The 18,795-nt window shown below is 33.9% G+C and overlaps 1 protein-coding gene across 1 annotated transcript; it reads right to left on the bottom strand.

Annotated features, from left to right (window-relative positions):
• Positions 1–1,028: 1,028 nt before the first annotated feature.
• LOC120196670 (3-oxoacyl-[acyl-carrier-protein] synthase, mitochondrial-like) lies at positions 1,029–17,584 on the bottom strand. Its single transcript, XM_039198418.1, has 11 exons — positions 17,365–17,584; positions 16,744–16,850; positions 16,587–16,658; positions 16,327–16,411; positions 15,851–16,002; positions 15,159–15,365; positions 14,987–15,053; positions 14,819–14,896; positions 14,109–14,167; positions 13,947–14,029; positions 1,029–1,267 (listed from the first exon to the last, which is right to left on the bottom strand). The coding sequence occupies exons 6-11, from the start codon at positions 15,291–15,293 to the stop codon at positions 1,252–1,254; spliced, it is 438 nt and encodes a 145-aa protein (XP_039054349.1). The 5' UTR covers positions 15,294–15,365; positions 15,851–16,002; positions 16,327–16,411; positions 16,587–16,658; positions 16,744–16,850; positions 17,365–17,584; the 3' UTR covers positions 1,029–1,251.
• Positions 17,585–18,795: the final 1,211 nt, after the last annotated feature.

Below are 18,795 nucleotides of genomic sequence, written 5' to 3' on the forward strand. Positions count from 1 at the left end.
TTCAGTCAAATATGTTCATATTTATCTTGTATTTGATTTTTTTTAGATGGATTTTAACATTTTCTTTATATGATCTTTATATGTTCTCAAATGACTAGTTTCTTGTGTTAAAGATTAGTTTCTTATGTTAATGATTATAATGATATGCCATTATATACTCATTGCAATGTTAGATATTATATATTTTTTTAATAAAACTAGCGGCTTATTTACATACAAAATTTATTTTAATATTTGTTTAATATTAATAATTCTAAAAAATAAAGATGTATAAAAATTTATAACTTATTTTTAATTATAATTTTTTTTAAATTATAATTATGAGAAAACTTTCAATAATTTTAATAAAACAATTCATATTTCAAATTACTTACATTCTCATCCTCCTAGTAACATGTAACAAAGTTTATTATGGTCACACAACTTTTGTTATAAATTACAAGGATGAGAGTGTAAGTAATGTGAAATATGGATCATTCTATTAAAATTTTTTAATTTATAAAATATCAAAATTATAATTTCTAAAAATAAACTATAAACTTTTATATATTCTTTAGTATATATATATATATATTAATTTTTTAAACTATTTCTTAGAAATATTATAAAAGCATGAAAAACAAAATATTAATTATAGTCCAGACTAAATGAAATAAAATTCATTAGTTTAATGTGACATACCATTTCCTTAACAATATCACTATAAGTTAATGGGTTTGATGCTTTTTTTTTGTTACAAATAAAGCTTAGTTATAAGATTTATTTAGGGACAATGCTATTGAAGAAAGTGGGTAATGGGGAAAAACAGTATCTTAAACCAAGGGATGTCCTCAAAATGGTTTTACTTAAGATGCAAACTCTCTGGTAAAAAAAACACATGAATGTTGTTGAATGTACAAAGATATGACCAAAGGTACATTTCAATTTGTATCGCTTTCTTCGATGGTTTTACTGTTACTTATGAAATATGAGAACAGAAAAACAAGCTTCTGCCATGATGACTGATTCATCGGCTTTAAAGGTGCGGGTGCAGGTGCAATCGAAACAAAGAGATGACATCCAATATCCACCGAAACAAGAATGTTTGACCAATCAAACCGTTCTAGGAAGGGGATGCAAAAAGTAAGGATGCATTTATTCCTCCAGAGCCAAAAGAATTAGACAATGCAGCCCTAATTGGCATTTCCTTGGAAGCAGTCAAAGGCATGAAAGCATCATTAAATATGGGATCGGGTTTAGAGAGATTTCGTGTCAAAGGTGCAATCCCCTGCAATAAGACACCACCACAATGTTCATTTAGTACAGTTCCAAACTTTCTTAAGTGAACCGAACATAATCTTCCGTACAGTTCATCGACTTTGAACCACTAATTGAATACATGCAAATATACTCGTAGACAGAGATAACAAATTGGTTCATACAAGTGAGAACACTACAACAAAAGTGTTCTGTAGCGGCGTTTTTAGCGGCGTTTGGAGAGTAAACGCCACAAGATATTGAAATATAGCGGCGTTTATAATCCAAACGACGCCAAATGATAATATAGCGGCGTTTCTTTAAAAAAACGCCGTAATAGAGTAATAATTTAGCGGCGTTTTTGGAACAAACGCCGGTATAGAGTTATTTATTGTGGCGTTTTATCAACAAACGCCGTAAAAGAGTAGTCATTTAGCGACATTTTTGTACAAACGCCGCTATTGAGTATTAATGGTGCGGTGTTTTTTGATAAACGCCGCAATATTATTGTATCTAGTGGCGTTTTATGTACAAACGCTGCAATATATTGGACATATAGTGGCGTTGTAACAAAAAAATGCCGTAATAGAGAATAAATTTTATGGCGTTTTAGGCCAAATGCCACAATATAGCGGAAAGTTAGCGGCGTTTATACCTCAAACGCCGCAATAATTAATACTTTCGCGTCATTTTTAGACAAACGCCACAATAGTATTAATTAATAGTGGCATTTTTTTATAAACGCCGCAAAAGTATATGATATAGTGGCGTTTTGCTTAAAAACGTCGCAAAATGTTAAATATATGGTCCTCTTTTTCTTCTACCTAAACCCTAAAATCATTTCAACTCTTCTTCCCTCAAACCTTATTCTCTGGTACAATAACAGGCTGAGCACGATTCCAAGCGTCGTCGTCTTTTGAATGTCCCGGCGACCAAATCAGCCATCTGATCGACGAACTATAACACAATTGCACAGTTTGATCCCTCTTAAATTAATGATATTTTTCATTTTTGTTTTTGTGGGTATTCTGAAAATAGGGAAAACCCAGAAAGCTAACGTATTGGAAAAAAAAGGAGCAGATGTTACCTTGAGTAAGAGAAATTATCGTAGGAATGTCTGCGTGACGTCTTTGCTCTGACGATGGATCAAATTATCGTTGGGAGTCTATCGGTCCGGTCTCGCCGTCGAAACTCGATGATGACCCGAAAGGAACTTCTATTGCTCCATACCCTTCCATGGCCGATCTCGTACTTGAAGGTAATAATCTATAGATCTTTAAGCCGCTATATGCTATTTTTCTATGGTCACTAAAATTTCATAGATCGTACGCATGTAGGATCTTCGAAGCTTATTGAGAACGATGATAGAGGAGTTGATAAATACCGATGTTTAGAACCGAATTTGGTAACTCTGTGGCGTTGAAAGAATCTTCAATTGCAAAAGCAGTATGTATCCTCAATGATGACGATGTTTCCTCTACTGTTACTCCAAGTAAACATTTTATATCATCTATTTAAATTTATTTTAATGTTTGATTCATTTCCCAAGCCACCTTCAATCAAGCTTCATAGTGTAGGTGGAAGTTCGTTATCTGTTTCAAGTGAAGCACTGAAGCGCGCAAAGAGTCTTCTTGGTGAACCGGAGGTAGGGGATTTATTTGGTGAAATGGATGAACAGTTCTCCATATAGAGTTTACAGGGAGGAAAAACTTAACGATGCGTCGTCAAACAAGGAAAACAACTTTCCTACGTCCTTCCCTCACGAAGAAGCAGAACTAAATATATTCTAGTGAACAGTATGATGCATACTGTTTATGCATAACTTTATTGTTTTAAATTTTAATGTATTTGTTGTTAAGTATATTTATGCATAACTTATGACTTAATTGAAATGTATGGATATTGGTAATTAGGTTAAACTACAAGATAGTAAATTTATGTTATGTACAACATAAATTAATATTTAAAGAATGTTAATCTTATATAAATCAATGAATTTAGCGTTTGTATCGAAAAACGCCGCTATAGGTTCGTCTATAGTGGCGTTTTTATAAAAAACGCCGTAAAAGGGTTAATCTATAGTGGCGTTTTTCAACAAACGCCGCAATAGGTTCAACCATACATTTAATTTAATGTTTATCAATTTTAATTTATTTTGCATAACTTGTGGGTTCATTAAAATGTATATTTGTGAATTAGATAAAGCTACATATATCAGTCAGTTTAGTTGATGTTGAGTAGAAATTAAATATGTAAATTCATTTTTATCTAAATAAGGTAATTAGACATATAGCGGCGTTTGTAATAAACGCCGCAAATGATTCGGACTTTAGTGGCTTTTTGATAGAAAATGCATCAAATGTTTTTTAATTAAATGTCATTAACTTTAGACATATAGCGGCGTTTTTAATAAATGCCGCAACAGATTAGTACTTTAGCGGCGTTTTGAGATTAAACGCCACTAACTTGAAACATATAGCGGCGTTTGCATTTCAAATGCAATAAAATTGTATAATTAGCGGCGTTTATACACAAACGCCGTAAAAGGGTTAATCTATAGTGGCGTTTTTTTTAACAAACGCCGCAATAGAGTAGTACTTTAGCGGCGTTTTGAGAAAAACGTAGTGATAGGTATAATCTATAGTGGCGTTTGTTTTTACAAACGCCGCAACATAATTGTAAGGCAACTTTAAAAAAACCAGTAAATAAGAAATATATTACAAAGGGTAAATCTAAAATCCTTATTTGTGTCTTGCGAGGAGCAACTGAAGCAGCAGGGAAAGAAGACATCGATTTTTTCTACGCTAAAGCTATCTCTCTCACTCCTTCCACAAACTTCCGGTTTCTTCCTTCCTCCCTTTATCCCCCATTTTTGATCTCCCTCTCCGAAAACTCTCTTCCCTCCATTTCGTCTTCAAAACATTCAAATCCACGATCTCGGATCGAGTATGTTTGATTCCGATTTCCCTTCCCATCTTTACTTTAGATCTTCATCGTTCATTCAATATGATTATTTTTTCAATTTCGATTGTATTACTTTTGGAAGTTGTTTGCATTTTTTAAAATATTTTGGTCGCGTTTTACAATTTTTAATGTTTTATCCTAGGGTTTTAAATCTTGGTTTATTTCTTTGCTCTTTAGGTTTGTGTAAAGCTGAATTAATTAGTTTTACAAGCTTTCATTTGACTCGAATTGAATTTATATTTTTTTGACTATCAAAGTCTTAATCGTCTACTATTTTGGAAAAGCTTTAGAATTCTGATTTATATATGTTACTGCCTTTGCTTTTGGATAGTTAATGTCTTTACCCTTATTTTGCATTTATGTGATTGTATCCTTCCATTTTTCTTTCATCGTGAAACTTTTAGTAGAGTATGCAGTCAATTCATTAGTTCTTTTTCTTATCATTCTATTTTGGAGGCAGACAAGTACTGCAAGTTGATTTGGGACATCTATCACAAGGACATGGAAGCTTGAAAGGTGTGTTATTCGCCTCTATTTCGCTAGCAGCAGGTCTCGCTTTCATATCCCAAAATGTCCAATCTTTGAGCTTAGATAAGTTTTCTGCAATCTTGAATTTATCTTAGGCAGTAGTTTTGTCTTTAACTAAGGTACACCAGCCATAGGTTTAAATATGTTCACAACAGGACACATCTTGAGATACTTAGTCAGAGGTTTGAGTGTTTTTCGTGTTTAATTAATGATTTTTTTCGGTTTTTTAACTAAAGATCAGGCCCTAGCTGCCGAAATGTGTGTCGATAACCTAGTATTGACCTGTCTGGGTTTGTGATGTTTCAAGTTGTTAGCCCTTTCTTAACGACTGACTAATAGTTGTTTGGTTTATTTTCTGGTTAAATTATGGACACTGCAAATGAAAACAAATGCGAGGTTTTAACCTGGTTGATTAAATCCTTCCTTTGATTGATTAAATCTTTTCACAATGCATCATGGTTTTTTATTGACATTTTGATTCTTCTAAATCTAACTTGGTAATTTGATAATAGTCTTTCAATTCCGTGCAATTGAACTGTCCATTTAACTTGTGTAGTCTATACTGCGATGGTTGCACGAGGAAGTTTGTGTATTTTAACCTGATTGCATTTTAACTTGAACTATCCATGCTTTATAATATAGACACACTCCATCTGCATTGTAGTTGGTATTTGTAGGAAATAATGTAAGGGTTTCATATGTAACTGCAGATTTCTCAAGATATTACAGAAAAAAAGGAAAATAGAGTTAAACATTATTTAGCCAGATCTCACACTTGAATTCAATTCTACACCCACTACAACTTTTCACCCATAATGAAACCAATTAATGCTGCTCAACAGTCTTAGGTTATGTTAGTTGCACTATAGCTAATATCAAAAGCATAAACAAAAGGAGTTGGGGAGTGAGAGAAGAAACATCTAAAAGGGGAAAAATGATATAAACTGTTTCGGAGTGGTCTAGGCCTTCTCTGTTTCATATTGAAGGTGATTAAGTTTTTTAATTTTTAGTTTATTTTTTAAAATACGTCAAAGGGGTTGCTAAATTTGGTGAGAGAAAAGTACAACTGATTGCAAAGAGCGAAAGCCGAGGAGAATTTGTAACACTTTTTTTGTAGCTCTCTCCAACTGTCACCTTTGATTATTACTTCCACCTTTCTCTAAGCTGACCTATGAAATTTCTCAATTCTTAAGTTTTTTTTAATTTCTTTTTTCCTTTCCTTTTCCTTATTTTCTCGTGATTTAAGATCACACTAAAATTGCATAGGAACACTGCCCTAATAAATCTAACCGACGCCATAATTATAAACTATTTTGAAAGTGAAAATGATTCAAATAAGGATTAAACTAACTATAGACCATATATATAAGGAATCATGTTCATTAGTTTAATGATTAACATGCAATTTCGTGATTCACACGAATTAAATTATAAGATTTTTGTTAAAAGAACTGGGATCTGGGATGCGAAAATTAGGTTCGGCTTTCTCCTATTCCAAGTTCTTTGCACAGAGCGTAAAGCCTTTCCCTTTTAGGTCAGGCTATTGAAGCAAAAACAAAGCTGTAATTGGTATGTTGCAGCTTAAAGTTCATGAACTGCAGTGATTAGCATGGATGAAGAAAAAAACACATCTGGGTTTCGAGTATATTTACAATATTGAAAATAAATAATTAAGCCAATTTAACTTGGTAATTTGATAACAGTCTTTCAATTCCGTGCAATTGAACTACCAATTTAAATTGTTTGTTCTATATTGCGATGGTTGCATGGGGAAGTTTGTGTATTTTAACTTGATTGTTGCAATTTACATCTGACGCTAGTTCATTATTTTATTATAGCTGCCCAAAACTTATTCTATTTGGAAAATTTTCTATAAAGGAGGGGAGTGGAGGCCTTGTGTAAATAAGTCATCTGAAGGTATGCAACTATGGGTTATTCCCTTCATTATTAATTAAGCCGTATGTTATGATTATGATTTTGTAGCTTCTTTGCCCTGGCAACCATAAGATTCCTGGGTTATCCCCTAGTAAAGGAAATTCTCAACCTTAATTATCGACGGAAGAAGGATGTGATCCCATTAAAAATATCGCAAACTAAAACAATATTTAAGCTTTGGACAACAACAGATAATAGACGTAAGGACTTTTAATAAAATTCTAGGGCACTTACTACATCCGCTCGGGGACTTAACCAACGCCTTATTAATTTGTGAGAATACACTGAAACGATTCCTGAAAATCAATAAAAACGGGTTAAAGAAACGGGAGGGGATCCCAAGGAGAACGGGTTACCTAGAATAGTTAACTACACCAATGAATATAGGTGTTAAAATGAACGGGTTAAAGAAACGCCTTATAAATGCATATTGATTTCGATGAAACGTCTGTTAAAATGATTAGTTCTATACTATGTACTTCTATATATGCACTCTTATAATTTTTATAAAATAACATAGATACAATTGCTCCCATAACATTTTATAATTTTAAAAGTCTTCCGCAAAATGAGTGATTAGTTATATACTTTGCAAATATTAATATGCACTAAATCTGATAGTTTAATGCTTATGTTTAGGTTCTAACTTTTTCTATAAATATCATTTAACATTTGAAATTGAAACTCCAGAAATACGAAATGGATAAACTTGGATGGATTTCTCAAGGGTCAGCGTCGAATATCGAAATGGAGTCGAAAACTTTCTAAATTTAGCTTTTCTGAATGCAAGCCAAGAGAATATGATTCTTTGCCCTTGTAAGAATTGTGTTAACATTAACTGGCACATTCATGAAGTTGTGTACGAGCATCTAGTTGTGTTTGGATTTGTTCGGGGGTATAGAAAATGGATCTTTCATGGAGAGTTTGTATCAGATAGATCTGCTTCCACGAGTTCGTCGACTTATCCTGCTCCTTCTCACCATCCAACTTTAGAGAAGATGACATGAAAGGTGTTACGAGATGCATTTAATATGCACAATAGTCAGCTGAATGTTACAGAAAATTATTGGTAGAATGATGTTAATGATTCCATTGAGATGGGAAGAATTGGATGCGATGAAGAGCCAAATGGAGAAGCGACAAAGTTTTACAAGTTGCTGAATGAAATGAATGAAAAACTTTATGATGGATCAAAGTTTTCAAAGCTATCTTTCTGCATTCGTCTTTTCCACTTAAAATGCCTGGGAGGGTGGACTGGGAACTCCTTTACGCAATTGTTGGAGTTACTAGGAGAAGTGTTTCCTTCTACAAAAATCCCTCAATCATGTAAAGATATGAAGAAAATGATAAAAGATTTGGGTCTTGGATATGACAAAATTCATAGTTGTCCGAATGATTGTATGTTGTATTGGGGTGATCGAAAAAATCAGAGATTGTCATGTATGCGGAAAATCTCGATGGATGAGTAGGGAGGCAGAAAATGTTACTGAAGATGAAGCTCAAGCACCATTAAGAATAAACCGGTCAAGATTCTCCATATTTTCCTCTCATACCTAGGCTACAAAGATTGTTTATGTCATCCAAGACTGCTGAGTATATGAGGTGGCACCATGATAGCAGAACCGATGATGGATTATTACGGCATCTGCATATTCTTTAGCTTGGAAGTCATTTGACAATAAGTATCCAGTTTTGCGAGAGATCCTCGAAATGTCAGGCTCGGTCTTACAACAGATGGTTTAATCCATTCAAAATCATGAGTACTTCGTATAGTACTTGGCCTGTTATACTTGTTCCATACAATTTGCCTCCCTGGATTTGCATGAAACAATCATCTTTCATCTTATCCATGATAATCCCCGGCAAAAAAGGCCCCGGAAATGATATTGATATTTACATGCAGCCGCTAATTGTAGAGTTGAAACAGTTATGGGAAGGGGTCGAAACGTATGATGTGTTGACGAAGGAGAACTTTAATTTACGAGCGACTTTATTATGGACAATTAATGATTTTCCTGCGTATGCAAATTTATCTGGTTGGAGTACCAAAGGTCGTTATGCTTGTCCTTGTTGTGTTGCACAAACATGTTCGAAGTGGTTGGTTAAAGGAAAGAAGTTCTCTTATATGGGACATCGTCGGTGGTTACCTGATAATCATAGATTTAGATGTCAAAAGAATATGTTTGATGGTGATGAAGAGTTTCGAAATGCTCCTGAGCAACCGGCTCTGAAATATTCAGAATGTTGAAAAATATCAATTTTACTTATGGAAAGATGAATCAACCAAGTAGTACACGATCAAAGAAAAGGCAAAACTGTTAATGAAGAGGTTGAAGTTGACGAACAAACTGATGATAAGTCTGATGAAGAGGATGATCCAAATGAGGTAGATTTGTGGAAAAAGAGGAGTATATTCTTCGAGTTGCCTTATTGGAAAAAGAAAATTTTGAGACATAATCTTGATGTAATACATATTGAGAAAAATGTTTGTGAGAATATTATCGGGACCATTCTGAATGATGCCAGAAAATCTAGAGATAATCTTAAGAGTCGACTTGACTTAATGGAGATGGGAATTCGACATGATCTTCATCCGAATGGAAGATATTTCTTGTCGGCTTCTTTTTTTCTCTTTCGAAGAAAGAAAAAGAAGTGTTTTGCACGGTGTTGAAGGATATAAAGGTCCCAGATGGGTATGCATCAACATTTCTCGATCAGTCAGTGTTAAAGATCGAAGACTTTATGGTTAAAGTACATGATTATCACATATTAATGCAAGATTTACTGCCAGTAGCTGTTCGCGGTTGCATGTCGAGTAAGGTGACGTCTTCTATCATTGAACTTTCTAATATAATGAAAGCCATCTGTGGGAAAGTTCTAATGGTTGAAGAACTTGATAAACTACAAGATCGAGTTGCCTTGACTTTATGCAACTTGGAGAAGATATTTCCGCCTTCATTCTTCACAATTATGGTGCATCTGCTAATTCATCTTCCTCACGAAGCAAGAGTTAGTGGACCAGTATTCTATCGATGGATGTACCCTATAGAGAGGTGTTAATTGAATTACACGTTTCAAATTACTACTGATTATACCTTTTAATAAAATGTATTTACATAGTATGTTGTTTTGTGTATAGGTTCTTGGGCAAGTTGAAGTCTTATTGTCATAATAAGCGTATCCGAAGGATCAATTGCTGAAGGGTATTTGGCAGAGGAGTGTATGACATTTTGCTCTAGATATTTGGAAGATGTTGAAACAAGATGGAATAGACCAAATCGAAATGATGTGTTAAGTATTGATGACTTACCTCAACATTATTGTTTGGAAGTTATGGTCAACCATTAGGGAAAGTTGAAATTGCACACTTAGATGACACGTCTTGGGTACAAGCACACCGATATGTTCTTTTCCATCACGATTCAATAGATCCATTTCGCACGTAATCTTTCGGACCCAAGCTATATGAAATCTCTTAATCTTTATATATATCAATTTTTAACGACAAATAATTTATAGTGAGTTTAAAGAAGTCTTGAGATCTCGTGCATGCACCCGAAGATTAATCAGCGAGAGCTACATAAGTTATTCACATAAACTTTTCATGAATGGTTAGGACAGACGGTAAGCAACTAAATCTTAGAATACTTATAATAATATGTCTTGCTTTTATATTGACATCAATGCAAATTAATTCACCATTCATGTGTAATAGGTTGGAGTGGGAGAGAAGTTAGTGAAGATGTTAAATGGCTTTCTCAATGTCCGAATATAATAGTTAAAAGATATAATGCCTTCCTAATTAATGGTTCAGGTTCCACCGAAATATCGTGAAGATTAAGGAGGACACAAAATTGTGGAGTCGTAGTTACTTCGTCAACTACAAGTTATGCTACTGTCAGGGACAATAATCCGCAGGAAGGAGATGTCGATTATTATGGAAATCTTACGGACATTATTGAGTTAGATTATTATGGAAAACGAAAGGTTGTCCTGTTTCGGTGTGACTGGTTGATGTAAACAGATGCATAAAAATAGATAAATTTGGGTTTACAATGGTGAATTTCTCTCGAATAATTCATACGGGTCAACGTTTGATGGATGAACCATATGTATTTCTTCTCAAGTGAAACAAATATTTTATTGTCACGATCTAATGGATGACGGTTGTATGTTGTGCTCCGAAATACTCCCAGAGACGTGATAGACATCGAGATGGAAGTAGAGATGAAATTGAAATAAGATCAGAATGTGTACCTCTACTACCAAAAACTTAGATGAAACTATCATAAATACAACACAATTTCAATGGGTTCGAGAGGACGTTAATGAAGATATTTATGACAACTGACATTACATAAGAATGTCGTACGAGTTATATCTTCATTTATTTATTTATAATGTTATAACCTTTAACATGTTGTCTTTCTATATTAATTAATTTGTTTTTTATTCACATGTTTGTTTATTACAGATATCATGCTGAGGAGAAAATTAACTAATTTACGGGTTGTTCGAGCTTCTGAAGACCATGAAGAAAGAAATAACGAGGAATCAAATGCACCTGAGTCTTCCGAAATTCCTGAAACTGTTGAAGAAGAAGTAGAAATCCAAGGTAATCTTCGAAACTTAATTTACTACTTTGATCATTTTCAAAATTGACATTTAATAATTTCTTATATAGTTGAAAATGCTGAAACGCGCAAGACTCGAGGACGTACAACTTTGAAGGAATTATATCAACTTCCTCCTGGGCATCGCGTCAAAGTTTCAAGAAACGATGTCGGTCAACCTATTGGCCCAGAAGCACGTCTTCTAGCAGGTTACTTAGGCATAGTTGGATGTAATGCGAATCTGTTATCGAATTATGAGGTCATGGCGCGAAATGCCTAATAGTAACAAAAATCAGGCGTTGGATTTTATTAAGGTAATAATGTCATTATTAGTATATACTCTATTTGTTGTATAGGAGAAATTTTCTTTAGAGGTCTCTGACGATTATGTGAAGCAAGCGTTAGGGAAGAGGAGGGACCACAAGAGCTCTTTAAAGAAGAAATACTTCAAGAATGATCTCAGTCTTGAAGAGAGGCTGCAAACAGTCCCACCTGGAATGCTCAGGTACCAATGGGAAGATACAGTCAGATTTTGGAGTTCATAAAAAGGACAGATATGCTGTATTTTTCAGAAATTATTGTAACGAATTATAAATCATCATTAAAAGTGGTTGTTTGACATTATAGGACCGATAGCATGTTGGTGTCGCTAGCAGGCAACATCAAAAGTTTACGCACACGGCTGGATCAAAGAGTTTTGCTTGTATAGCTAAGAGGAGGTATTATAGATTGACATTGTTTTTTGTATTACATGTACATACAAACTCATAGTAATTATATTATGATATTTGTAGGAAACATCTGGTTCTAAAGTTGGTCGAATCCAACTATTCGACATGACATACGAAGAAGGAGAAATTGGTATGTTTATTGGGTACATGTTTTAAATTTACCTGAATTTATTTATATTTGTACCATGACATTTTTATTTTAATTAATTCACCTTATTATTAGGAAAATTGAAGGAGAAAAGGGCGGAGTATTATGCTTCGGGTTTGAGTCACGGTCTTGTTAATGATGATGACATTGAAAACCGAGCTATTAATGACGTTTTGGGTCCTGAAAGATATGGTCGGGTGCGTTGTCAAGGATCATTTGTTACTCCGACCAAATATTTTTGGATCCAGTTCATCACAATACATGTCATCACAGTATCAATCTTCCCAATTAGAAGTTAGTCGTTTAAAACAACAATTGGCTGATATCACAAATGGCTAACATGAAAGCGGAAAATGAAGCAAGGGAAGCAGCGGCAGCACAGAGAGAAGCAACATCAACGATATGTGAAGATTTGAAAAACTCAATGATGATGAATATGATAAAGAAAACTCAACCTCAAAATCCACCATCATAGACTCTTTATGTTATCAACGTTATGTTATTGTTACTGAACTGTGTTTAATTGAACGCATATTATGTTAATGAAAACTTTTATTTATTATATTGGATTTTATGTTGCTTGTTATGGATATAGAGTTTATGTTATTGTTGTTATGATTGTTGGATAATGAAACAGGTTTGAAAAACAATTTGGGGTAAACGACAATAATATTTTAACTGGTTAAATTTTGTGTTATTTAGCGGCGTTTGTTACAAAAAATGCTGCAATATATCATACATTTAGCGGTGTTTGTAAAAAAAAATGCCGCAAAATAGTAACACATATAGCGGTGTTTTTTCTGTTGCAAACGCCACTATATACCAACCTTTACCGGTGTTTGTATACTAAAAACGCCGCTATATACCAGATCATCAACGGCGTTTTCCTAAAAGCGCCGCTAAATGTCAAAACCTATTGCTGTGTTTGTAAAAAAAACGCTGCGAAATGTCAAAACCTATTACGGCGGTTGTTGAAAAAACGCCGCTATATATCGTTACATTTTGCGGTGTTTGTTATAACGCCGCTGGTATTTTTTGCGGCGCTTATAAACGCTATAGGTAAAAAAAATGCCGCAAAATGCCAGTTTTGTTGTAGTGGAATTACTATTATAACCATTTCAAAAGCTTTTGAAAAGCTACGTCACGCCAATAAGTTGAAAGGTGCTTTCAATTGAATCATCAAGGAGAAGCTAACTGATATACTTATATGGTGTATGGCTAAAACGGTAAAAAATTGCTTCAACAGCTCCGGCTGTACCAAGTAGATGCCCGACAACACCTGTGTATGAAGGCGATTGTACAATTTTAAAAAAGGAATTGGTTAAAGTCGGGAAAGTTATAGCAGGGAAGAAATGAACTACTTCATGAAGTACAGTGCAGTGGCATGTCCAGCACTGGAGAAAGCAACATAAACTTTATCCTTTTCTCCTAGTTCGCTCCCTCTCTTCTTCCCCCAACCCCCAACAACAACACACACCCATCTTTACATAAGAGTAAGAAACTTAGTAGTAGAAGTCGCTCAAAATTGAATGCACATTTCTATTGGTAGAGACGTGAACAGCATATCGAGAAGGTTCTCTCTCGGGAGGGGGGACAAGTTGAAGTTGGCAGTAATCAACTAAGATACTATATCTTAGACATTGGTGGAAGAAAATAACAGGAAAAAAAATTCGACAAGATCAATTTCAACTATTTCGGTTCCGCATATTGATGATAAATAACCAAAGGTAATTTGCCTTAGAACATTTAAGATACTTCTCTCCTAGATCTGGTCCGAATAGTGAAATTTACCTTTGTTGAGGAGAAGACCAAAGCACCAGATGTTGCATGGTCAGTGAATATGGATTTGATTGCATTTGCTTCAATTGCATCACCTAAACAAGATGTTCCAGAGACGTGATTCAAACAAAAACCAGTGTTACGAACTTTAGAACACAAATAACAACAACTTACCCAAAGGTGTAGACGTAGCTGAGCATTCACATAGTCCACTTGGTTAGGATGCGACCAGACTGAAACGGCACAATATTAAGTGCATGATAAACCAAATCTTCCAATTATGTATTGATCTGTCTCTTTTGTCTATGTGTTCTTAGGAATTGTTTACTGGTTTTTTTAATGTTTTATTTCTGGCTTATAATCTTCTATTTTTATCGAACTTTGTAGAAGGTTTTGGATTATGATAAAATTGAGGTACTCTTTCCTCCTTCCGCTACCTACTGGCTACCTTTCAGTGGGCCAAGAAGTATGAAGGGGGGTTTTAAGGAGACCTCATACTCTTATAAAAAAAGAAAAAGATAAGAATATTAGTAGGCAGCTTGTAGGAGTACCAAAGTATAGTGCCAGTGAATGCGACTGTTAGAAACTCTAGAAGCGCTCATTTAAGTGTGAAGAAGCTAACATGCAGCTCTTTATGGTCATGAATTGGTAAGGTTCACTGACAGCTTTTTCTACATTTTCAAGCATTTATTCTCAATCGTGATTGTATATATACAACTGGACTGCTACCAAGACCAAAAGATATGAATATAACATTTGAAGTCGACAATCATATATGTTTATACTTGGATATGACCCTGGGAGCAGAAAAAAGAACCCCCTATACACTGTTATAGACGCTAGACATAAACTGATAGCAAATCAAAAGTAGTCATGAATATTACTTGTTTCAAGGCACGTTCCATGGCCAAAAATGGCACCTCTCCCATCAATATGTGGTTGAGTAATGTGATGAGCATGACCTAGAAGTCATAACTTGTGTTTAGAAAACAATATTACTGAATATTACAGCTGGCATTATTGTAGAATACATTCAGTTCTTTGAAAACAACTTGACATCCCATATCCTCGGACCTCCACATAAAATTTTGCTTCTCGTCTTTTTGCATGCTCAAGGTCCTTAATAGAAAAGGGATTAACCATTATGAAAAATGGAAAATATCACAGACAACAATAGGGAAAGGGGTTTGTGATGAAATACATAAAAAATATAGCTCAATTTACCTCTAATATCAAGACACCAGAACCTTCACCTATACTGGAAAAGTATGATAAGTTAGAAAGTAGCATAAAAGAAATAGTTGTGCAAGCAATGAGCTTGGAGCAGTTAACCAACCAAATTTCACTCACACAACCCATCCTTGCCACTGTCAAAAGGGGCGTGAAGCTTCTACAGGGCAAGAATTATACTTGGTAGTCAAAGCTCTAGCCCTGGAAATGGAAACAAAAAGTAATCCTAAGTAGAATATGAAAGAAGTAAATCAAAGTGATAGAGCACTGAAAGGATAGAAAAATATGTTATCAGTGTAATGGGCTAACCCCCTAATGTTACTTCACACTGCCTAAGGAAGGGATGAAGAGTCAAAATTAACTTCAAAAACTTTTAAGAATCAATTTACTTGAATTTTTGTCCATCTAGATATACAATGTCTCCTAATCATTCTGCTGAAACAATTCTATCAAATATCATTTTTAAAGATGAGAAGCTTTATTAAATGAATGAGAGATATGTCTCTAAGGGTCCACTAACAAGGAGAAGTGACATAATATCAAAAGTTTGGTTCATCATATCTAAACATACTATTTTCATATTGGCCCTCAATAATCTTTCATCACTTCCTGAACTTTTATAAAAATCTTTACCAGCCAAAAAGGAATTGCAGCAAAACAAAAAATAATTAAATTTTTATCGTTACTTGCAAAATCCAACTATTGATAAAGCATCAATACTAGACTCTGTACCACCAGCAACCATTACATCAGCGTCTCCAATTTGAATCATCCTCATAGCATCACCAATAGAATGAGCTCCAGTCGCACAAGCAGTTACTGCAGCATGGTTTGGTCCCTATATTCAAAAAGTGATTAACTATGAAAAATAACATTTACTTTAGGAGTAATTTTATTTTCTGTTAAAAATTGTAAGAGAAGTTTAAGTCATCAATCAACTACTTATTGAGGAACTGGCCCCTAAACTACTAATTTAATGGCTAGTTGGCTACTTGGTGTAATTGTTAACAATCTGCAATATTAATTTCAAATTTGAGAACAACTAAAATTTTATTCAAACTCAAGCATGTTGTTTCCGGAAATGACGTGACAGATGAACTAGGTTTAGGTCATTATAAAGCTACAGGCATGTCATATATAAAAAATTAAAATACATACTCACCTGGAATCTGTATTTCATGCTCACGTGACCAGATGCCATGTTGATTGAATCCTTGGAATGAAAAATGGCTTAGTCGATGAAGACGCTGTATTAAAAGAGCAGAGATTTCACTTGTCTTATTAATTTTTCCATACCCATGTAGTTCATTTTCCAGCCCATAGCTGACATGAGAAAAGGAATGATGATGACACCATGAGCTAGTGATGATAATAGAAATACTTACAATCATAAAGACAAATGCATAGCTGCAAGAAACCAACCTTCTCACAGATCATTTGTGCAGCATTTAATATATCACAAATGCTTCCAGTCCCACCGCCTATAGAGACTCCCTAGTTACCCACAATTAATGAAGAAAAGATAGCGAAAGGGAATAAAAGATCTATATCACATATATCACTATCAATAAGTAATTACCGTTCTTTACTTCTCTTCCTGATCAGTGGGTACCCTGTGTGCATCTTTTAGAGCTCATTAGCAGCACATAATGCATAGCTTATAAATCTCACAACTGATCGTTGATCCTGAACAAAAAGAATCATTAATGTAGTTACATAAAATAAAAATATGTCACACATTAACTAGTATTGCAGGAAAAAAGAAGAAGAGTGTATCTTCATTAGTATAAATAAGTAATCTAGCATCAGATTTGGCACTGCACATCACTGGGTATACTAAACAACTAGAGGTTCTGAGGTGAGAAAACAGAAATCACATAAGGTACAGTGGAAACCTGTTGCAAAGAACCAATGCCTTTTTTCTATCTTCTATCTTTAATTGCCCAAGTTCTTGCTAAGAATGGAATTACCACTTACTTGAAAAGTAACATCCAATGTAATGTCACTGTCCCCTTCAAAATTTACTTAAAACTTATTCCATGATCTAGAGTTCCAAAACAAACTCTCACCTCAAAATCACCCCATCACTATTTATTACTTCAACAACCCCAAAACTCAGCTCAAAATTCCACATGACAAAGTAACAGAAAAAAACACAATACAATCAATGGGGCATCAACCAAAGTCACAAGGGGATTACTTTAGCGTTAATCCAAAGGTCCTCATTGAATTCAGCAGGGCCAGTCCCACAGGGCCAATTGCAACAACTTTAGAAGTTAAGCGATCGAAGGTAAGCATATGAGTTTGTTATCAAAAGCATTCATCTTTAGATCCTCTGGGGTCACTGCCCTTATCCCAAACTTGCCTTCTATCAAACGTTTCCATGTTGTTTCTACTCCGCAGCCGAGTGAGTCACCAAGCCAAGCCTTGAAACCCAAAAATAAATAACCACCAACTATTCCGAGAATTGGTTCAACAAGAACTGCTACCTGAGAAAAAAATTAAATTTTCATATGAGAAGAAATGAGGTATAGTACCAGTGACGACCACCCTCCGGGGAGGAAAGAGGAGGAGGTGGGAGAGGGTTGAAGAAGAGAGGTGACGAGCCAGTGGAAACGACATGTCGTTTGAGATTATGCCAAGAGCCCCTTGCCATGCCCACCGCTTTGGTTTGTCCGTACAGGCAAAAGGGTTTAACTTCGTTTGAGCGAAACTCCAAATCCAACTTATCGTCATAAAAGTGCAACTCACGGTCAATTGGGATTCCGAACAGTTTACTGCTACTTTTTACTTACTACTACAATTTTCACTCCAATTAAAATCATTTTTATGTTTTTGGGGGAAAAACATATTTCATTTTTAAATAATTATATTTTCCTTTAACTTAAAAATTGAATATATTTTGTTAGTTGTAAACAAAATCTATTTTGAAAACTAAAAATATGAAAGCACGCTTGGTATGTAATTTCAGATGAAATAATTATTAAAGGTAAGTATAGTTTTTAGATAAAATAAAATTATTAATGTAATAAGAATAAACAAATTAAATAAAGATTTAGTTGGATCAAAAATAATATAACATTTTTAGCAATAGACATGTTCATTTATATTAATAAAATAAATTTATATAAATTTGAATCAAAATAAGATAATTAATATTTAGAAAGTCTTACATTCATTTGAATTTATAATTAAATTTTAGTTTAAAAGTATTGTTTTCCAATATATTAATGATTTAATTTTTTGATATTTTATCTTCTGAATTTTAAAATTTTAACGAAAATTAAATTTTAAATTATTAAATATAATATGTTGGTTATGATAAAAAAATATTGTAGCGATGCAATGTATTTATTATGAAAATATATATATATATATTATTTATAAAATTAAAATGTTTTTTATACTATACATTTGTCAATAATTTCTTAGCTTGTAGAAATTTTTAAATCTAACACTTTAATGAATTTAAATTTATTAATCTCAAGAGATTTTTTTGAATTAATATAAAACAATATAGTTTATTAATATAATTCAACGATGAGAAATTATGTTAAATATTTAATTAAAAAAGTTTTTTCTTACTTTTTGGTGATTTTCCCGAAAAATCACCTTTTCGTTACATATTTAC

The sequence above is a fragment of the Hibiscus syriacus genome, unplaced genomic scaffold (genome assembly GCF_006381635.1).
Source record: "Hibiscus syriacus cultivar Baekdansim isolate YM2019G1 unplaced genomic scaffold, ASM638163v2 tig00117034_pilon, whole genome shotgun sequence".
NCBI lineage: Eukaryota > Viridiplantae > Streptophyta > Magnoliopsida > Malvales > Malvaceae > Hibiscus > Hibiscus syriacus.

Bases quoted from the DNA above. Each gene is read 5' to 3' on its own strand.
- LOC120196670 (XM_039198418.1), bottom strand. From the start codon at position 15,293: ATGGGTTGTGTGAGTGAAATTTGGTTGGTTAACTGCTCCAAGCTCATT. The intron at 14,168-14,818 runs GTAATATTCATG...GTGCCGTTTCAG, and splicing joins TGGAACGTGCCTTGAAACAA to TCTGGTCGCATCCTAACCAA. The intron at 14,030-14,108 runs GTAAGTTGTTGT...CATCTTGTTTAG, and splicing joins AGCTACGTCTACACCTTTGG to GTGATGCAATTGAAGCAAAT.